The sequence below is a fragment of the Ciona intestinalis genome, chromosome 5 (assembly GCF_000224145.3).
Source record: "Ciona intestinalis chromosome 5, KH, whole genome shotgun sequence".
NCBI lineage: Eukaryota > Metazoa > Chordata > Ascidiacea > Phlebobranchia > Cionidae > Ciona > Ciona intestinalis.
Window position 1 is genome coordinate 4,725,768 of NC_020170.2, and position 20,722 is coordinate 4,746,489.

Here is a 20,722-nt window from a genome sequence, read left to right on the forward strand (position 1 = left end):
ATTTATTTTCCAACCGTGTGCCTGCTTTTATTTAACCTTATATACTTACACATTTTATCATGTTTTGTTTTTTGTGTATTCTATTTATTGTAGCCGCTGCGGGTAATCTTATATGCTGAACTATTAATATATATGGAGCATATTTTGGTCCAGAATTTAAGGCCCTAAGGTGTTCTGAACCATGTAGGATTTTGCGATTGTTGACAAATGTACCTCAAAATTAAAGTTAAATTAGCTTCGATGCTAAAACCTGATCAGTATTAACATTATTCCACACAATCTGCAGTAGATTATACTGTGAGTTGATATTAATCTGCAGGCATAAGTCACTGTTCCCCACCATGACATAAACATAGGCATTTAGCTTGGTGCTTCTAAAAGCAAGTCGTCCATTTTTAACTTTGTGTTTCAATTTTTTAATACGCTGGTTTTTAGAATGCATTGGAATTAAAGTTGCAAAATTTTCAAATTTCAAATATGATCCAGTTTTTTGATGCTTCTATAAAATCTTAGACTGACTATATATATATGTATATGAGTAATCTTAGGTGGCAAACCTGGGGTGGCAAGGTATGCAGGCCCACCCTGGAATTTTCTGCATTGCAGTAATCAGCAACCAATGAGTTAGATTTCAACATAGAGTGTATGTAGCTCAGTAGCTGTCTATGCATCAACTGCAGTTTCAATAGTTTGACATCTATGTGTCCAACACTACAACTGGTTAGTGTGCAGTTAAGTTTAAAATCACAACTCAGACTTGCCAGAATTTATTAAAAAAGTATTTTTCTATTAATTGGAAAATTGCACTTCACAATTATCCATCAAATTTTCTTTACGAAGATATTTCTTTTTGTTTGCCAACTGCGAGTCAAAAGCTTCTTTATAATGGTGGATTGAGTTTATAAAATTGTTTACGTTCATTTGATGGGAAAGTAGAGTGTGTTTGTTGTCATGTGAAAAGACAGATACTCGCTGTCTTTGTAGTTTTGTGCAAATTGCACTGGATCGAAGTTCTGCTGCCACCTCATGGACTAGTTTACGAATAAATCCACAAGTGTCATTCAGGCAGGTGACCTCTATGAAAATTCAGGTATAAAATGTCAGAAATAAGCAGGTAATATAATCCCCCAATAGTAAAACCTTCGATAACAGAAACAAAGATCAGAATAAATCAAACAGCGCAAAGTGACAGCCGTTAAAAACATGCTAGGGGTAAAAACACTTGAGAAAAACTGACTGCTGGACCCACAATATGAATTAGCTATGACAGTATAAACACAGCAGTATTCTATGTGGATAAGGTCCTGCGAAGTGTCTTGCCATGGGACCTGATATTTAAGCCAGAGCTATACCATTACCCAACAACCAGAATGCTACCACATGAACCTTATCACATAAAAAGTATGTCATTAATGGTAATGAATAGGAGATCTTTGCTCGAGTAATTCTAACAGGTACTTACCAAGTGAGAAATGAGGTAGATTTAAACTTGATAACTTAAGGTCCACTATAACGGGTTCATTGCCCTCCATTGGTCTAAGCAATCCCTTAGAAGCGAGTTCATATGCTTTGTGGCTACTCAATTCTAAACCAGAGTCTCTAAACACAAGTTTAAGTTTAAAGTGAATCAACTAAAGTTGTTTATTTTTAAGTGTGTCAGGGCAATGACAACTGTTATAAAATGGTTATTCTGTTTTACACACATCATGCCCGCTTACGAGTTACCACAGATGTAACATTTAAACAACCCATAAGGAATCACTGGGTTGGAGCAATTTCTCAATGGCTTACATGGCCACAAGGTAGCAGAGTAATGAAATAGTGATGAAAAAACTAGACTACTAACTCTAATTATTGAAATATTGCTTTTTTTATTGGTAGGCTATTTCAAAGAATATTTTAACATCATAGAAATATACATCAATATTTGTAAACTCACCGTAACATTGCGTTTCTATGAGCTCCCTGCATTGCCATCAGTACTCTGTTTATTTTATCTGAGCTCAAGTGATCCCACGTACTTCTTTCTAAGATTCTTGTTTTAGGACTGTGGGACATGGATGTCAAACCAAACTGACCAAAAGCCCTGTAGGTGCTTGACAACTTCATGTATTTTAATCTTTTTAGTTGTTTCTCCCCCTTTTTTTTAACACCAATCACTGAAAAAGAATTTCGTAATGTAAATTTAATTGGTTACAGTGGAAATTAATGACTGAGTTACATTGTTTGCATGGAATATGCAGTTTGGGTGTTGGGATAATGGGGTAAATCTTGCAATTTTCCCAAGTTCTCGACAAGGACCTTACCCAGATAGAATACAGTAAAATTTATTTAAATGTTTTTGGAAATATAAGTTATGTGTGTAGTTTTTTACATTTTCGAAGTTTTTTTCGCAAAAATAATATGTGAATTAAACTCACCTTGTACACCACATGCATCAGCATCCAACAAATTACCAAACGAGATGTGAAAATCCTCATTTCTATATCTTGGTCCTGTCACTACACGAAAAAAATCAATTCATACTTTTATAATAAATGTAACATTTTTTTTGAATTTTTACCTAGTATGTGATCTGACCAATCAGGAACATTTGTTTGTGGAATCAAGCTTTGATTGGTTGAGTTAGCAGTTTGGACTTTTGACAACAATCTCTGTTTTTGTGGTCGCTGTTCCAAGTTATTCATATCTTAAAAAATAAAATTAAAAACACTTTCTTTCAACAAAAAAAGAAAAATCTTTAAATTTTAGTAGAAAAAATTAACTTCATATATCACTTCGTATTTTGGACAAGGAAAGGAAAAGTCATCAAATTTAAAACATAACAATTGGACAAAAACACCACCTGTCAAAAGCTTTGAGATGATCTGGTTGTGAAGGGAATTTATTCCTAAACCTGCTGGTTTATAGACAGCAAGCACCCCTTCAAGCATTCGAAACGCAGTTGGTGCATATGCGAACGATAGCGTCGACATTTTGATCCAACTGCAGCCAGTTTCTAGTGCAACGAGAAGAAATCCCTAAGTTTCTTGGGCTAAAATTAATAATAAATATTCAGCCCCAGCAGTTAAGCGTATACAATTTCGGACATAAGCGGCAGACTTCAATAAACGCAGGGGAGGCAGTGCCAGTTAGACACACAATCCTGTGAAACAAATTTCACCTTGTTTATGGTAATGTTTACTGATTAATGCAATGTAGAAATTTCCAGGATGGGCCTGTCTACCCTACCAAACACATCACTTTAATTATTACTTACTTTGTTTCTTTAAAAACAGTAAATTCTAACCGAAACCAAATCTTACACAGACATGCCTACACTCCTATTTGCTTCACAAAACATACAAAGTTTTTCTTTAATAGAAGATGTTTTCATTAAATTCAAACTATAAGTGCAAGACACAAAATATTCCCGTTCCTACTTTAGCAGCATGTATAGTTATTCTTATTATCCAGTTTAATTACTACAATAAAAACTTAGAAATGTGTGAAATAATTTACTATAATTTACTGGTTAAAATAAAGGTACAATGTTTTTGATAATACCTTCAACTGATAAGGAAAGGCAAATATTGAGCTAAAAGTACTTCCAATATTGTGGAGTACCAGCATAAGTTACAATGATATGAAAGCTTTCTTACATGTAACTGCATATCATTTGCATACCAATAACATACAAGAAATATTGAAAGCACTTTGAAGAAGGTTTACACTTTCAACAGACGATCAGTAATAAAAAAATCTGATAATAGCACTTTGTAAGTAGTGGGTGAAATTGTGGAATGAACCTCCATTTAAAGGTGACTTCCCATACTAAAAGGAAAAGCTAAACTTTTTTGATGTGCATTTATATCATGCTGCACAAAGATCTGAAAGAACTAAGAAAATTGAAAGAGAAAAAAAGGTTTTTTTCATTATCTCATTCTGCAGGTGCACGAAGTGCATTTAGTTTTGCTTCAATATCATCATATTCCCGGTTACTTTCACCAACATCATGTGAAGGAACGTTAACGCCTGATAATTTGCCGGACATTGAGACCCCAATTTCACTGAGGACTTGGCTCACAATTTGATCTTCTTCTTCCTCATCTCCTGGCTCCGAGAGGACACTATCCATTGTATCATTGATCATCTCTTCACTCATCTCCATCTTCGTGCTTTCCTGTTCAAACTGCTGCATGATCTGGGCCATGCGTTTAGGGTCCATTTGCTTATTAACTTTACCCATAGTTTGCGCAGTTTTACCCATAGCATTCGCCATTTTCATATTAGCATGCATGCCTTTAGTCTTTAACCCTACAGAAGTAATAGTGGAGCTTGTGGCATAAGATCTATTTTTCTGCTTTCGCATTTGCACAAGTTGCTTCGCCAGAATATTACAAGCTTGTTTATTTCCTTGTTTCGCTGCTTTTTTAATTTCCATCTCCAATTTCTTCTCCTCTTGTTCCATCTTCGTCCGATCCCTCGTTAGCTCCCGTTGTGTCCTCTTCATCTGACGATCCTGATCCCGAAGTTGTTCTTCCACTGTCTTCTTTTTTCCAAACATTTTGATCAATTTGTTTATATTATCCTTGTACAGATTTAACTAAAAATAAAATAGAAAATATGCATTAAAAAATCATACCAATTATATATTGGGACCCATACCATTAGTACTTTGCTATTTTAACAAACTATCAATGATCACTGTGCTATGTATATTACTGAAAAAAAAACACACCACAACGGTAGCAGTATCGGGATTTGGAAGTATATACCCTCTTTAGTTTACATATGATGCTACTACCGCTGTGCTAGAGCGAGATGAGTACATTACATTTATTTCCAGTATATTATTTACACAGAGCTGTACCCACCTTACCCAATAGAACCCACAGTTTGTGCCTTGACAGCTACACTGTATGTACCTTTATTGAGCTTTACCGATGGTACTCAAATACTAAAACACTGTTAACTATTACGTTACGCATCGACGTCCGCTATCACGTGCCCCTGGTCATATGGTTATGAAAGTAGCTATTACGTCACAACGCTAAACTTGTATTCGCAACAATACTTAATCAAAAAGTCGTTTTTTTGTTAGCTTTTACGTAAAATTATGATCTAGCACTGTCGTGGAAGGTATTGACACAATTGTATGAGGAAATATAGCCAAATTTATAAAGCAACATGGCTAAAGGTCAATAGAACTATTTTATTTGAGGAAAATCGACCTAATTATGTAATTACTACTGCATGTTTTTAAAAAATGCGTCTTTTAAAATTAGAAAATAAAATGAAACTTATTGCGATTCTCATATTGGCTCCCTAATAGATTTTCACCAAGCGTGACGTCAGGTGATGTGACGTCGAGTGTTTTGTTTTGATGTCTTTGCGCCGATCGCGAGTTCGCGGTTCCGTGTTCTTTTCAGATCGCTGTATGTTTAGCCACTGTAGGTTAAACTGACAGTTATATAATACAGATATCGTTGCAAGATTTAGATATATTTAACCTAGTACGGTCCTAGCATTGGTGTATTACCTTCATTTCGTTTGTTTTCCAGTTAGATCGGTACAAAAACTATTTTAGCTGACGTGTGCAAAGTATGAAAGGACCTCCGGAGACTTTAAAGGAAGCAGAAGCTGGCGGGGCAGTTGTTGAATTAAGGTGCGGTGAAATGTTTTGTAATATTTTTTTACATAAACATCTATCATTTAAAGTTTACCAAATTTGACTTCTGATTTTTATGATTTGTGTATTGTGTAAGATTTGATCATTGATTTTCTAGCTTTTCTACCTATTTTTAATATAGATTTAAGTTTAAAAAAATCTTGTTTATAACTTTAATATTACTTAAAGGCACAACCTGCCTCACATGGTATATAGTGTAACATGAGATAGTCGATGTAATAAGTGTATGACTAATACATACACGCAATTCATTTGTTTATGACGTAGTTTAAAATTGTAGTAACTGTTTAACGTATGCCCACTTGTGTATTAAAATAGATTTGGCATTAATGACGCATGAGTTAATTGTGGAAATTTTACAAGAAATAATTACAGCCCAATCATATTACAAAATTGCCCTCATTTTGTAATATTTGTATTGGAACTGACCAAAAATCAATGTTTTATGCACCTTCAATAACAAATGTTAGTTTTTGACTATTTTAAGCTGCCTAACCCTATCCCAAAACAGTTCAAACAGAATACACTTATGCTAGAGTCAAACCCCCCAAAAAAAATTTAAACGGGTCTTATTTTGTAAAACAGAACGGCTGAGATTCATGCTGTAGTTGAACCATCCCCAGTAAACAATGAACCAATGAATGCCCAAGATTTGCTCGAGCAATACAGCTGGATGGCTGAGGCAGAAGAATTTGATCAACAGGTTTGCTTTTTGCATAGTTGTTTTACTAAATCTTAGACAATGTTGCAAAACCTAGTTTTGGGAAATGATGTAATGGTCTATTGTATTCTGGTGTGGTGCAGCAGAGTGCCACGACATGGACCACGAGATTTAGTTTAGAGTTAGCCCTGTACCCCTAGGCGTAATGGTTACTTCGTCATATGTAGTCAAATATAAACATGTTTAGGTATAGCTTCTGATACAAAGCTTGATTTATTCAATCTAGCTTTTTTAAGAAATTAAACTGATTTTGTTTTATTTAATTTTTTGTTACCACTCTCTGTGTTGGCATTAACAATAATTTGGCGAATCCATCAGGCATGAAATTAACGCAAAATATATATATATAGTTGGAAATAATTAAATTATGTGGTATGCCTGCTATTCCATGTTAATTCAATTCTATGACATGTTTTTGTGTTTAATTTCCATATTTTTGTATTCCTGTAGGTTATGGAGCAGATAAAGCAAGAGGATTACATTGAACAATGTTTTGAAGACATGTGGAATGAGGAGGCAAGGGTGGTTGGTCACAACCCCATTAACAGTGAAACAGGTTCGTAGTGATGTTGTTTAACTGTACAGTTAGCTCATGGTGCTGCACTATAAATGTAAGATGCTTGTAATGGAACTGGTTCAATGTATTCCAGTAAGCTAGTGAATTAATCCCCTTTAAGTTATGTAAGCTATACACTTGATATAAGCTTAAGTAGTGTATGGGTTTATGTTTTTCAATTATGATTTGTAATGAAATACAAACTTTCCAATACATATATTATGCCGTAATAAATTGTTTTTACTTGGCTGCTGGTAAACAAGTAAAACACAATTAAACTGTAAACAGAGATTTGTAATTTAAGATGTGTGTGACTCAATGGGTTGGTGTAATGTTTCAAAGAAGACACTTACATACGCTTGCTAAAATCACAAAAGTGGCACCATGATCTACAAATAATACTTATGTAATATTTGTTTAATCCCACCCATAAAGACGTATGTGTTTGCACAAGTTAAAGATATATATTTAATCAACAAATTGAAACCTAGATGCAACAGCAATTGAAAATGCATGTAACGGTTCATTAGAGGATTCTGTTACGAGCCTTTCCCTTCGTGATAACCAACCACAGCTCGAAGTAAGATTAAGTTACAACCTAGCTTATATAAGCCAAATGTGTATGGTAATCATAAAAGGTCAATGGATATTTGCCTTTGCTTTCCCAGTAAAAAACACGCCTTGTTATATTTACCAGTATGCTACAGTTCCTAAAAAGATTACAGCACTTCCTGCTATTTTAAATTGTGTTGTATAATTTTGTTTGTAAACAAATCACTGCGTCATCTTATTCTCTTGTTTATGACTCTTGTTCTCTCTAATGCTATAAATGAACACATTGCTTCAGCTGTCTACAATGTTAGCTGCAATTTAAGCTAGCTTTAAGATCATTACAATTGTTCTGTTTTGAATTATTGGGAAAAATAAAAAAATAATACTCATGACTAAATATCACAAGTTTTTAATGAATTTCGATGCTGTAGTTGTAATTAATTGTAGATTTTGCAATATTTTTCTGTAGTTGGGCTTATTAGTCTACCGTAATTTAAACCTAATGCAACTACTGTTAATAGGAGCACTTGAATCCAAACGCCGTCTCTTTTGTGCCAAGATGTGACAGTGATTCATAGAATGTTGCATTTAATGCTTATTCTTGAAAACCAAAGTATTAAAAAAGAACTTATTGTTGTAAAGGATTCAGTTTGCTATCAAACACTATACATCATGGATAAGTTTTTCCACCCCGTAACCGATCTCATTCTACGTTTAATATTTAGTTCTTCTGCATATCGGTGCTACTTCTGTTTCTACTTGCCTGGAACTGTTAGCACCCACAAAAATATAGAGGATGCCACTTTATGTATTGTGCAATACAGAAGCAGCCGTTGTGCAAAAATGGGAATTTGTTTTTTTTTGGTGGAGTTTTTTTTAACTTTGAACATTCGCCTTTGTTACAATTTTCTTCTACTTTTTATTCCTTCGGTTTCACGTTTCACTATTCTTTTTGTTTTTGCTCAACTTGTTTGACGTTAAATAAACTCTACCCTTTTCCCACCCAGAGCATTATTTAAACAGAGAATAAATTGTTTTTTTTTTAAATGTTTGGAAAATAGATTGAGCTGGATGCTGCTATAATGTTGTTAACTTGATCCTTAAATCAACCAAACTATCTGGTCACACCAGAGCCTGAGTTGCTCCAATTAAAAGAAGTTGTGTAAGTATCATGGAATATCTGTAGAATGTTATTGAAGTGGTACAATCATGAAATATATAGTTTGTGGAGCATGCATTCTCCAATATGTTGTGTGTGACTATTTAGATTTTTTTTAATATAATAGTATTTATAAACATTAGAATTACGTACAATTTAATACAAACATATTCGGTTACATAACCGACGTCCCCATAATTTAATTTCGCAATGCTATTTCTACCGTGTTGCTCACTCAAGCAAGACGATATGACAAAATTCTTCTCAGTTCAAGTTCGATTTGAAAGTTCGGTAGCGTTTCGTAAAGGCTTATTATTTTACGTTCTAAAGCCGTAAAACGTTTACTCTATGGCAGAAATAGTAACCAGTTTATATATTTGTACAGACCATCATGCAGGACTGCTTCCTACTGAAAACAGAAACCAATTTCTTGTCGTAGGATTCGAACAGTGATGTTGTTAAAAATGCCTCGTGTTGTTTCCGACCAGAGAGCCACATACGACTCAAACGAACTATTTCGACGCCTGAGCCGAGACACAGAGGTAACTACTTCTTATACACTGTTGCTGGCAGGCATAATGTAAACCTAACTTTTTACTGTACTATGGTTTTTAGTTTTTACATAAAAGTAAAAAAATGAGAAAACATGTGTAATATGTAATTAAAATAAATTAACCATAAATTATTATTCCGCTAAACAGTGTGTCAACAAAAAATAACCTTAACATTTCCCACAATATTTTTTCCACTAACTGTTGAACCCACTATCCTTTAATTAACGACTCCGTTTCCATAGTCATACTTTGTCAATTTACGCAATATCTTGTACAATAAATATGGTTAAGGTGCTGCTAAAGAATCCTCTTCTTACGCTATCTGCTAACCCGTAACCACTAGCCCTAACTACTGGCTCATATAAACACTAGTTACACCTCTTTAACCACTAACCAATGCCAGATACCTAATAACCCTAACTACCAACTTCTAACACCTCCCACCAGTCAAATATGTATCATACCTATGAATTCTTTACTAGTGGCATCGTTAATTTTGTTCCAATGTTTCTTTCAGATAAAGTACACCGGCTACAGAGACAGAGGGACAGAGGAACGCCAACTTCGTTTTCAAAACAGTTGCCGAGCAGGAAGAGCTGAAATTGTAAGTTTAGCAAAAAAACATTAACCAGATTTTAACATATTAACATGTTTCTCTTTTTGGGACCAGAACCTTACAGTTGATTGCTGTTTGGAATTGGTGAGACCTCACCCCTATAGATTAAACTATCTATACCACTTATTATTGCAAATGTCTTCCGTTATATTTGATTTCCTATTGTTTCAAACATTAGCTTATTTAATATTCCTACAAAAATCACTGTGGTTAGGTTTTTCTGTAGGAAATAATTTGTTTTAATTCATGAATTAAAAACTTGCAGGCATTTGTGGGTTCTGGTACAAACTTCACCCTGCAGTTTTACCCATGGAGCGTAGAAGGTGGGCAGGGGATCACCCCACCCAAGGACTACGTCAACTTTGACAGAGAACCTGGAAAAGTAAGTGGAAAAAAAGTTTTTTTTGTGAATACGTTTTCATCAAAAAGTCCTAATTGCACAAGAAATTAGTTCTTGGATTATATAAATGGTGTCTAACATGATTTGTGCAGTTTATAAGAAAAATTGTAAAATGTTTATTATGTGTGTTTTATTATATGAATAAAACCTATGTATATAAGTGTAAGACCGATACAACATACTATACTATAGCCTATTGATGACTATACTTTGTTTGAGATGTAAACTTTGAACTTCGAGATGGATCGCGTGTTTTGTGTTTACATAGTTGTAATTAAGCGCTCTACACACAGGTGCATTTAAAGGCGCCATTTATTTTGAATGGTGTGTGTGTGTGTTGGAAGGGGTGGATGGATCTTCATAGGTTGGAAGGCATGGGAAGCATAGTGTATGATGAGGAAAGAGCTCAGGTAAGAAGTCATCTATTTCTGATTGGAATCGTGAAAGTTTTTCTGTTACTTCCGTTTCCAGACATAATGGTAATAAACCAGACATAATTGTAGTTAAATATTATTTTACAGCTCATCTGGTATAAAAAATACGTAGTGTATTTTCCGACATTTTACATACACTATGTTTTTTTTTATACCAGATAAGCCTCTAAAAGAATATTTGAAAGTGTTTAAGTGAAAATGGAGCCATGTGAAAGGGGTTAGACTTTATAAATGGATTTATTGGAAAATTGATTCATTTTGGAGTAAATTTTCAATAATTAAGCATGAAGCAGCAATAAATTTGTATTTCCTGGGTTTGTTTATTTTTTTTTGCTTAAAAGGTTATAAGGGTAAATAAATGAATTCTTTTAATCAAGCAGTAACTATAAAAATGTGCACAAAACTATTTTTTTTGTCTTTCAACGCTTAATATAAATATTAAAATATATATATATATATATCATTTTATTATATATTTGATTAAAGTAACAAAGTCATAGTAATTAATGATCGAAGAGATGGAAATTAAGAACAGATCCTACTTGTTTAAAAACGTCGGAATTACATTTTTTACACTTGTTTATGAATTTTTAGCACGCCTGAAAGGTTGTCCAATTAAAATTCCTGTGTCAACACGACAACACCCTTGCACAAGTTTTCACACATTAGTAAAGACACGGTTGCACTAACAAAAATATTTCACATAGCGAAGTAATGGAAATTACCTGAAAAAGGGTATATATTGGTTATATTGTGCTAATACCCAATCTTTTTTTTACTGATGTCATTATTTTTACTAATGCATTTATAACAACCTGATCAAACCTGGTCAAGTTAAAAAAATTTCTTGTTTACAATCTTTTAAGAGCAGTAAAGACAGTGAAGCAGCATAGCTATTATACTGTGATGGCGCTGTGGTTTTGTGGTCGTTAGGAATTAAATTGTTGACACGGTTTTCTATTATGTAGCTAGAGGCAACACGTCAGGGTGGGAGTATGCAACAACACATGCACAAAACTTCCAATCCAAAAACACAGGTATATATATATATATGGAAAATATGGCTTTGAATTGGAATACAAAATGTTTAACTGTTTAACCGTATTATGCTATCAAACACTATATTTGCTGGAACTTTAGATTATGCCTTGTTTTTACATTTTTAAGAATATTTTGTTTGAGTTCTAATCTATTTGGGTGAGGTCCTTGTCAAGAACCTGGATTTATGCCAGATTTAGCCCATTACCCCACTGTTTATGTATGTCATTCTTTGTTTAAACACAGTTGCACTTTTAGAATCATAAGCACCCTGCCACTGGAGGCAGTAGTGGTCAAATAGACAAACGCCCAAGGCTTCATTAGAAACAGGTATGTGGTTTCATCAAGTTACCAGCTCACAGATTTATTTCAATAAATAAAAGAATAACATTTTAGATTTGGTTTTCAGTGGAATACACCACTTATAGTACTGTGGTATAAGACGGGACACCTTAGCACATAATATCAATATATCGTGATTGTGTTTTAAACAATTAACAATGGTCTATGGTAGTCGTGAGGATTTCAGGATACCGTTTTATGATTCTTTGCATGTTCTTTGTTTACAACCAATTGGGGGGAAAAATAGAATGAAAGGTGTCCCATCTTCCCCCACCCCACCATATATATTATTTGCACTGCACCATTTTATTTTCTTCACTTTTTTGCCAATGATTTATCATTTATATTATTTTGTTCACATTTTCCCACACCTTATGTACTTTCACTTTCAGATTGCTGCTGAATCTTGAAAAGAATCCAGTGTACTTAACCCAGCTTTTACCTTTCAATCGTATTGTCACAAGGCAAAGTCTTGCTCTACAGTGTGTCTTGCTTTTTACTTTTTTTTCTTCCGGTAAAGTTCATTTTCTCTCACTTTGTTAAACAAGTCACCGGGCACCGGCGTTCCCTTTCAGAGATTTTAACTGTTAATGTTTTTAGTTCAAAACACGTCGAATCTAATTCGAGACTGTGAAGCAGTTAAACTGCGCCCTAAGTTGCTATAAGTGATCAAAGGCCACTGGGTAGTTGTTGTACAGACGCACACTGCTTGTCTGTCGCCGAAAATGTTGCCAAATAACCAACGACAATCGTTCTGTCTTCTACCGCCCCTCCCAGCAACGGCGCAACATAAGCAGTACTGCGATGGTGTATATCGTTCATTCTGCTTGCTTCATCGCTGTATCACACAAAACATATTTGCTTCGCCCGGTTTCCGAAACAGCGGTACCCATATTCACCCACATTTGCGCTTTTCTAAACCCCCCAACACAACTAGCTTAAAAACCCAACAGCCGTCGTCCCACCACCCGAATTCATTTGTTTCCTAGTCGTCCGTTCGCTCTGCACAGCAGAAGTGTCATTTCATGGCGTCGTCTACTTTTCTATCCCTTCTAGTTAATTTTCTGCGATACCATGGATTTCGTTGCAGCCACCTGGCAACCCGCAGTATTCCAAACTAACAGAATGATTCCGGTAACTAACATTATGCTTTTCACGCAAAGTGCTCTATTAAAAAATAAATAACTACTGATAAGTGTTATTGCTACTTTATTCTTCTGCCAAAAACAATTTTATTTCATACCGAAAATTTTAAGCGATAGAAAAGCAGAGTGTTTTGGCAGACAGGACGAGTGCGAAGTGGTGTACGCACCAGAGGCGCGACGTGTCCAATATTTGCCACTAAGACCAGGTTTCAGCAGTGCGGGAAAATGAGTCATATTCCTACAAAGCGGAAATACTGCGACGGAGGTGTTTTACAAAGTTTGCTGGGCTTCGATGAAAAGAACTGTACAGGTCGGTTTTATTGCCACAACCGGGTTGCCATAAATTCAGTATTGCAAAGGCGGCATTGTGCGATGGCGTAACCGAATGAGGGTCGGACAAAACAGAAAAAGTGGTAAAATCGGGTAATAAAAAGTCGAAAAGGCTGCTTGAAACTGTATTCAAGATGATCTTCTGTGACTTCTTCTTATGTAAGATTCCAATGTGCATTATGTCGTATAGTAGGGTGGGGAAAGATGGGACACAGTTTTATTCCATTTTCTATTGCAATTTGGTAGTAAACAAGAAAGTTCAAAGAAATATTTTTTTGTGTATTACTGTATTATTTTTACCGTTATTGTAATGCCTTCTACTGTTTTTCGTTTTAATGCCATCGGTTGTCCCGGTATAAATCAAAGTTGGTACATAAACATGTTTATATATGGTTTCTGATATAGTAGGGTGGGGGAAGATGGGACACATTTAGTACGTAATATCCAAATATCCGGATCGTATTTTAAACAATTAACAACGGTCTATGAAAGTCGTGAGGATACCGTTATAAAATGTTAAAAAATGATATTTGTTTTCGAAACAATTGGGACTAAAAAATATAATAAAGGTGTCCCATCTTTACCCACCCTACTATGTACACGAGGCCCGTTAATATACAGTAGGGTGGAGGAAGATGGGACACTTTTTAGATTTTTTCTCGTCCCATTTAGTAGTAAACGAAGAACATTAAATGATTTATAAAACTATATCCTCACGACTCCCATAGACCACCGTCAGTTGTTTTAAACACGATCAGGATACTTAGATATTATGTGCTAAAGATGTCCCATCTTCCCCCACCCTACTATATATTAAAAGAGTTGTTTGGACTTTGCCCAACCTATACTGTTGCACCACTTTTTGCCATTAAATGATCATGTTTGTTGTATATAATTCATACTCATCTGTGTTGTTCTGATAAACGCGTCAAAATTTAAACCCCAATTTATCGTAAAAAATGTTTTTCAACAAAACACATTCTCTTTCCGCATGAACAGTTTGAGAAAATTTTGTTTTCAGATGTTTGACAAGACTACGTGATATCATCAGGTAGAGGTTTGTGCATTTTTATCGTGTAAAATATAAACTTGTTGTTTAAAAAAATAAGTTTTGAGTGTATTTGATAGTTCGCACTAAACCTCAAGTATAAATATAGTGAACAGACCACCGACGATACCGTTATTCGTTATAAGTGAATATATAAGTATTGTAAGTTGTAAACAGCAGATGAGATACTTTAAACACGTACATTTTAGTTGAGTTTTGCTATATATATCTACTTTACCGATATTGAAATACTGTGTAATTTGTCATTAAACGAAATTCTTAACAAAATATTATCTTTAATGGCAGAGGCTAAAGTACAGTAGTTGTTTTTTATATGAGTTGTGATTTATTTAAAGTGATTTGCTGGTATAATTTTAGAATACCACAGTTCTACACTCAGGCTAGTAGTAGTTCTCACCAATTACCTGTTTATCTATTTCAATTTCATTGATTTCTAATTTTTCATGTCTTGTGTTGTTTTATAATAAGTTTTGCTTGAAATTTAGTTGTATAGTGGTTTCTGGTCCTATAGTTGATCACTTTGTCATCTTGTAATGGCGTCAACAAGTTCTGATAAACCGACCAAAAAAAGCATCTTGAAAAAGCCTCATTCTCACTCCGAGGAGCACAAAGGAGCAAAGTTTGATGAGATGAATATTCTTGCCACCTACCATCCTCCTGGGAAAGATTACGGACACATGAAGATTGATGAACCGAAGACTCCGTATCGTTCTGAGGGAGATGAAGAGTTGGAAGGGGTGGATGCAAATGAAGTCCTCAAAAGGTTGGAGGACCCAGGCAATCCAAAAGAGCGGACAAGGTGTGATAGCCTTCAGTCCGATGAAGAGAATGACCAGTACCTTTCGCCGGATGAGAGAGAAAAAAGGAAAAAATTCCGGGAGGCGAGAAAAAATCACTACAACATGAAAGAAAACATGCAAAAAGCAAAGGAACTATTAGCAAAGGAAATGGCTGATTTAGAACAAGATGAATAAGGTTCACTTTCTCACTTCTTTCATCTTCCTATTTAATTTTGAGGGTAGTAATTTATACTGGTCCAATTAGCTGCCAAAATGAACCTTTTTAAGCATTAAACGATTTTTTAGTGGTAGCAAATTTGCATGTATTCTGTTACAGTTGAAGCAAAATCTAATAAACTAATATTTGGATCAAACCAGAAAATAAATTTTTATTTGCAAAAGAATGCTATAAAATTGTGTAATTGTGTAAGTTTAAAGCAGGAAATTTAATTTGTTTGTTGATGCATTAGTGCATTAGTGAGCATTATTTCAGTTGAATGTATCTGCAAACATATTTCTTTTTGGATTTCATACAGAATTTCCTGAATATCTTTGCATTATTGTGAATTGCATTTTGCTGCTTAGAAATAGGATTTTTTCACTGCATGCATGTTTTTGTAAAATCTTGCATAATTATTATAACCACTTATAACCTTATATGTATGTTGAGTATAACTTTTGAACATATATTTGTCATTCACGTATGTTCCATTATTATATACCTTAGTTAAACATGCATAATTTTTATGATCATTTTAAATTTTGCCCAACAAAAAAGGACTAACCAGTAACCAACTAACTAATTCTTTTTGTACCTGTTAGAAAATTTTACTTTTTTAACATACAACATGTTGTCAACAAAGCATTTATCTAAATTAAAATCAAACAATTTGGTCAAAAAACAACTTTATAAATCTACACGAATGTGATTCCATGGGCTATTGCAATGCATATACTGAATTATGCTTTCAGACCTAGTCCAAGTAAAACTCGTTGTGTAGTTTATGTTAGACCCACAATATGTGAACATAACATATTAGTGTACAGAAATTACCTGTTATAGTTTTTTACCAGTGGTAACTAGGAACTATATTATATTTCAGGAGAAACAAATTTTTACTTAATTTTTTTCAAATTGAGATTCTTTTTTCCTTGGGGGTAATTGAGAACTATTTCATGAGAAATTATTTTTCACCATATTTTTTCAAATTGAGCTTTCATAAAATTCAAAGTTTATAGTTTAAGGTGCAAACTGACATATATACTTTCAATATTTGTGTCACTGTTGTGTGGCTTCCTGCTTGTCACATTCAGCCTCATTTTTTATAACGTACTCGTACACTAAAAACAAAATTCACAAAGCTATTTTAATATTTGGTATAAAAACAATTTTTTTCATTTTTTAGTAATGTCTGTACCCAATTATAATAATTTAAAGGGAAATGTTCAAATGTACATCATTCATGAGTTTTTCTGGGTTGTTTTTTAATTTCCTGTTTCAACATCGCAAAGGTAACCATAGAATTGTAACTAAATGTTTTTATAACTTGGTAATTTCCAAACACTGCAATGTATTCATTGCTGTCTGGCTTGTGGAAATACACTTTTCAAAAAGATGAGTTTTGCATTTTGATTCTTGGCTTGGACAATGCAGGAAAAACTGTAAGTCACATACCAAGTTTAGTTGTATGCTGTTATGTTCATATTAAATATATTGACATTTTTTAGCATTAAGTGTGTTAGCTAAGTTGCACAGTAAGCAAAATTTGCAATGGGTAAAATTGCAATGACTAGTTCTATGTTTTAAAAGAGTTTAGTCATTGCTTATTATACTAGGGTACATCACATTGATTAGGTTGTAAAAGGGAAAGTTTATTAAAACAGAGGCTTTACCACTGGCTTTGCTTTTAATCATGGTTAACAACATGTGTATGTGTACGTGGCTTACCACACGTTATTATGTTGACTTAACGGAATCATCGTTTGCTTTCCAAATGTTTTCCAATATTAACCACAAACTTCTCCAGACTTTCCTTGAACAAACAAAGACAAAGTTCAACAAAAACAACAAAGGTATCAACCTTAACAAGATCACTGCCACTGTTGGATTGAACAGTAAGTACTTTCAAAATTAATCCACTTGTTAGAAAAGAAGTCACAAGTGGTGAAATTCCCTAATTGTACATGACAAGGGCTCTTTATTGTGTAGCAAAGGTGGCATATTAGGCACACTTAACTTAAGCTGTTGCACCACATTTGTAACTTTTTGGGTAATGATTAAGCTACGATTCATTCACCCAAACACAAGCATTATATTTATACATTTTCCTTTCAAAACTATAAAAGCAGCATAAATTTATTGAGTTGTTGTTTTATATTTGTGGTAACAATGTCACTAACATTGGAAAGTCTTTGCCCTTTGGTTTGTTCTGATGAACATGTTTCCACGTAAAGTATCAATACAACTTGACAAAACAAATTATCCAGTTGTATTTGTGAACAAACCTGTATGAGAGAGATCAAATTACAAAGAAAACAGGAGCAGGTGTTTTGTGTGTATCCAGTATGTGTTGCGTCTTGTTTTAATAAACCATTAGCATATTCTCCTATGTTTTGTATGTTGAATATGGCAGAACAAACACATTGACCATGTTGGGTTTCATGTATGCCCTTTGGTTGGGACTTTGAGTACAAATATAGAAGTATTTATGTGTATATATATATATTAGGTTGTTCTTTTCTTTGAAAAAATGCGTTACATGAAACTTAAATCTAACATTTCTGATCCGTTATAAATTTCTTTAAAATATGTATTGTTGCCGTCAAGTGTATAATTGTGAAAATATCTCTGGCAATTGTTTTGTCCGCCATACAGGATACAGTGACACATTATCAGCTAAAATAATTGAATTTGTTTCAACAGTTGGAAAGATTGACATCAGTGGTTCAAGACTAATGTTCTGGGATCTAGGTGGACAGGAGGAATTACAAAGTTTGTGGGATAAATATTATGCTGAGTCGCATGGCATCATCTACCTTATTGACTCAGCAGATAAAGGAAGGCTAGAAGAATCGAAAAAAGCTTACGGTGAGATTTTTACTTCTGTTTTTAAATTCAACTCTATATGGTTGAGGTCCTATAACAAGGCAGATCATTGAACTAGGTATGATCCAATGAAAACTTTGCTCATTATCCAATAGTCCATCAATACTTAAAAATAAGCATTCAAACATTTAAATATATTGCCAATTAGCAGTTACCATGTGTTACTAATACTATTATGAATCACTCTAATGGTCAATATCAGGTCAGGCTTGTGTTTTTATCCAATGAAAACTATTTTATTCATATATTGTTATATGTGTATAGTGTATGTATGTGTATATTCTTCATTTAAATGTACTAAATATATATCACTCATTTACTATACCCAATACATTTTTATCTAAATTATATGAGCACATTAAACCATACAGGCTCAGGTTAAAACAAAATATGTACCTCAGTATAATGCAATTAGTATGGCCTAAAATAATCAATACGTTCTTCAGCCATAGTTTAATTAGAGAGCCTTATTAATTAAATTACTTTTTAATCTTTTTTTATTAATTTGACATTTTGTTTTAGCCTGTCCAATAGTAGCAACTTGGTGCCTTTAATTTTGAATTATTAATTCCCAATTCGATTTCTATTGAGTGAACTTGGAACACCTTACACAGATAAAATGCTGTCTAGTGAACACCTGAGCACTGTACCTCTACTCATATTGGCAAACAAACAAGATATACCAGACTGCTTAACTGTGCTTGATGTAAAACAAGTTTTCCATGATGAATCTGCGAGTGTAGAAACCAGAGATTGTATGATACGATCCGCATCTGCACTTACCGGGTGTGTGTTTTCATTCATTTATCAATAAGACAGTTTTGCATTACACGATAAAAAGTGGCTAAATTTGATTAAATTGTATTGTAAATGAAATTGGAGAAAATGTAACTTATTTACCCTAGTGTATATGTTTTTGCTATAGGCATAAAGGTATGATCTTATTGAAAAAAGCTGTAACTTGGCATATTGTTTTTCATTTTTTTGTAAATTTTCTAAATTCTCCACCAACATTCCAGCCAAGGTGTGAACGAAGGAATAGAATGGATGGTGAAGAGTGTTCAACGTAATCCATATCGACCTCCACGTGAGAAAGCCATCACGTGAAGATCAACCTATCAACATACTCGTGCAATATACTGCCTACTGCTTCGTATAGTGACACTATAAACCACAATCTCACATCACCATTCAAAAACATAACTGTTAATGACTTGTTACTCCTATAAGGTTATTTCTATATATAGAAAAGTGAGGTAAGATGGGACGCCTGTTTATTATAATTTCTGGTCCATATTGGTGGTAAACAAAGAACATTTAAAGAATTATAAAACCATATTCTCTTGGCTCCCATAGACTGTTGTTAATTGTTTAAAACTCCATCAGGATACTTGAATACTATGTGCTAAAGGTGTCCCATCTTTCCCAACCCTGCTATATCTGCCCTTTGCCTTCCAGGTATCGATAGAACCAGCCTTATATTAATACAGGTGGCCAACCTGACGTACATTTTAGAATATACCACTGTTAAAATATGAGTTTCTATGTTTATCTATATAGAATCCAGTGTTTGTAGATTGTAGGTAATGTTTCATTTGTTTCTGTGGGCTGATTGCTTAGCATTGGTGTTTATTATTTATCTTTTTACAAACTTTAATTATTTTCGTGTTCTTTACATTTCTTATGGGTTTCCTTATATCTCTGTTTTATAAGCTCATACAATAGTTATCTTATTCAAATTGACAAAATGTAATAGTACAAAAAAATATATTATGTATTTTATTTAAAACTAACTTACACAAGTTACTTTGTACAGATCGCTGCAGATTAATTTATTAACAAAAACTTGCAAATTCTGGATAATTTCGTCTTCAAATTGCTCCGCTGTGACAAGCACCTCTAGTTTTTTAAATTTAGTAAACAAAGCTTTTAGTTTAATGCAAGCATCTTCTGTTAGATGCCAGTTACAAGAGCAAGATTCTACACAAGTGTTTAGTATACCAGAGTAAATATTTTGTGCAGTTGCCCAGTAATTTGTAAAAGATTGTTGTCTGCATGATTTTTCATGAAAGAAGCCTAAACTTTCCAACAGTGTCTGATGCTTCATATGAACTTCAAAGATAGTTGTGTCATTCATAAACTGACAGGCTAACGTCAGTGGTTTGGTAGCATTAAGTAAATCAGCACTGCAAATTTTTAGCAGCGATTGCAACCATTGTTTATAGTTGCTTTCTGTTGATAGTTTAGTTA

General features: G+C 33.9%; 7 protein-coding genes across 9 annotated transcripts in view; 5 read left to right on the forward strand and 2 right to left on the reverse strand.

The window, feature by feature from the left end:
- The window catches only part of LOC100184290 (peripheral-type benzodiazepine receptor-associated protein 1), a gene marked incomplete in the record, with an annotated part of 33,188 nt that extends 32,712 nt beyond the window's left edge, over positions 1-476 (forward strand). The window contains 1 exon segment of the mRNA XM_009860393.3: positions 1-476.
- A 275-nt stretch (positions 477-751) lies between these two features.
- On the reverse strand, positions 752-3,359 carry LOC100178774 (mitochondrial mRNA pseudouridine synthase Trub2-like). Of its 2 annotated transcripts, none has more exons than XM_002130885.4 (7): positions 3,260-3,359; positions 2,846-3,034; positions 2,564-2,689; positions 2,421-2,501; positions 1,940-2,159; positions 1,463-1,599; positions 752-1,076 (listed from the first exon to the last, which is right to left on the reverse strand). In XM_002130885.4, exons 2-7 carry the CDS (start codon positions 2,973-2,975, stop codon positions 790-792), a joined length of 981 nt encoding a protein of 326 aa, XP_002130921.1. In that variant the 5' UTR covers positions 2,976-3,034; positions 3,260-3,359; the 3' UTR covers positions 752-789. The 2 variants fall into 2 exon arrangements, with proteins under 2 accessions (XP_002130921.1, XP_004226081.1); XM_004226033.4 differs by having other exon boundaries at positions 758-1,076; positions 2,846-2,998; positions 3,260-3,352.
- Positions 1,284-20,325, forward strand: LOC100184292 (ADP-ribosylation factor-related protein 1-like). The gene is made up of 6 exons (XM_002131004.4): positions 1,284-1,301; positions 16,879-17,028; positions 17,394-17,481; positions 18,290-18,454; positions 19,087-19,258; positions 19,492-20,325. Exons 2-6 carry the CDS (start codon positions 16,936-16,938, stop codon positions 19,577-19,579), a joined length of 606 nt encoding a protein of 201 aa, XP_002131040.1. The 5' UTR covers positions 1,284-1,301; positions 16,879-16,935; the 3' UTR covers positions 19,580-20,325.
- On the reverse strand, positions 3,331-5,013 carry LOC100181241 (charged multivesicular body protein 2b-A). The gene is made up of 2 exons (XM_002130833.5): positions 4,857-5,013; positions 3,331-4,585 (listed from the first exon to the last, which is right to left on the reverse strand). Exon 2 carries the CDS (start codon positions 4,544-4,546, stop codon positions 3,920-3,922), a length of 627 nt encoding a protein of 208 aa, XP_002130869.1. The 5' UTR covers positions 4,547-4,585; positions 4,857-5,013; the 3' UTR covers positions 3,331-3,919.
- Positions 5,510-8,504, forward strand: LOC100186679 (polyadenylate-binding protein-interacting protein 2). Its single transcript, XM_002130644.4, has 5 exons — positions 5,510-5,647; positions 6,257-6,374; positions 6,843-6,948; positions 7,440-7,528; positions 8,022-8,504. Exons 1-5 carry the CDS (start codon positions 5,586-5,588, stop codon positions 8,076-8,078), a joined length of 432 nt encoding a protein of 143 aa, XP_002130680.1. The 5' UTR covers positions 5,510-5,585; the 3' UTR covers positions 8,079-8,504.
- On the forward strand, positions 8,644-13,244 carry cbfb (core-binding factor, b subunit). Of its 2 annotated transcripts, XM_026834414.1 has the most exons (8): positions 8,644-8,662; positions 9,045-9,201; positions 9,731-9,817; positions 10,095-10,211; positions 10,523-10,639; positions 11,632-11,700; positions 11,960-12,031; positions 12,436-13,244. In XM_026834414.1, exons 2-7 carry the CDS (start codon positions 9,112-9,114, stop codon positions 12,023-12,025), a joined length of 546 nt encoding a protein of 181 aa, XP_026690215.1. In that variant the 5' UTR covers positions 8,644-8,662; positions 9,045-9,111; the 3' UTR covers positions 12,026-12,031; positions 12,436-13,244.
- On the forward strand, positions 14,972-16,878 carry LOC100181919 (protein phosphatase inhibitor 2). Its single transcript, XM_002130972.4, has one exon. It carries the CDS (start codon positions 15,121-15,123, stop codon positions 15,559-15,561), a length of 441 nt encoding a protein of 146 aa, XP_002131008.1. The 5' UTR covers positions 14,972-15,120; the 3' UTR covers positions 15,562-16,878.
- Positions 20,326-20,722: the final 397 nt, after the last annotated feature.

Bases quoted from the DNA above. Each gene is read 5' to 3' on its own strand.
- LOC100184292 (XM_002131004.4), top strand. From the start codon at position 16,936: ATGTATTCATTGCTGTCTGGCTTGTGGAAATACACTTTTCAAAAAGAT. The intron at 17,029-17,393 runs GTAAGTCACATA...AAACTTCTCCAG, and splicing joins TGGACAATGCAGGAAAAACT to ACTTTCCTTGAACAAACAAA. The intron at 18,455-19,086 runs GTGAGATTTTTA...CACCTTACACAG, and splicing joins AGAATCGAAAAAAGCTTACG to ATAAAATGCTGTCTAGTGAA.
- LOC100181919 (XM_002130972.4), top strand. From the start codon at position 15,121: ATGGCGTCAACAAGTTCTGATAAACCGACCAAAAAAAGCATCTTGAAA.
- LOC100186679 (XM_002130644.4), top strand. From the start codon at position 5,586: ATGAAAGGACCTCCGGAGACTTTAAAGGAAGCAGAAGCTGGCGGGGCA. The intron at 5,648-6,256 runs GTGCGGTGAAAT...TTTGTAAAACAG, and splicing joins GGGGCAGTTGTTGAATTAAG to AACGGCTGAGATTCATGCTG. The intron at 6,949-7,439 runs GTTCGTAGTGAT...ATTGAAACCTAG, and splicing joins CCCCATTAACAGTGAAACAG to ATGCAACAGCAATTGAAAAT.
- cbfb (XM_026834414.1), top strand. From the start codon at position 9,112: ATGTTGTTAAAAATGCCTCGTGTTGTTTCCGACCAGAGAGCCACATAC. The intron at 10,212-10,522 runs GTAAGTGGAAAA...CTCTACACACAG, and splicing joins TTGACAGAGAACCTGGAAAA to GTGCATTTAAAGGCGCCATT. The intron at 11,701-11,959 runs GTATATATATAT...TTGCACTTTTAG, and splicing joins CTTCCAATCCAAAAACACAG to AATCATAAGCACCCTGCCAC.
- LOC100178774 (XM_002130885.4), bottom strand. From the start codon at position 2,975: ATGTCGACGCTATCGTTCGCATATGCACCAACTGCGTTTCGAATGCTT. The intron at 1,600-1,939 runs GTGAGTTTACAA...ACTTGTGTTTAG, and splicing joins CATAGAAACGCAATGTTACG to AGACTCTGGTTTAGAATTGA. The intron at 1,077-1,462 runs GTAAGTACCTGT...GAATTTTCATAG, and splicing joins TCTACCTCATTTCTCACTTG to AGGTCACCTGCCTGAATGAC.
- LOC100181241 (XM_002130833.5), bottom strand. From the start codon at position 4,546: ATGTTTGGAAAAAAGAAGACAGTGGAAGAACAACTTCGGGATCAGGAT.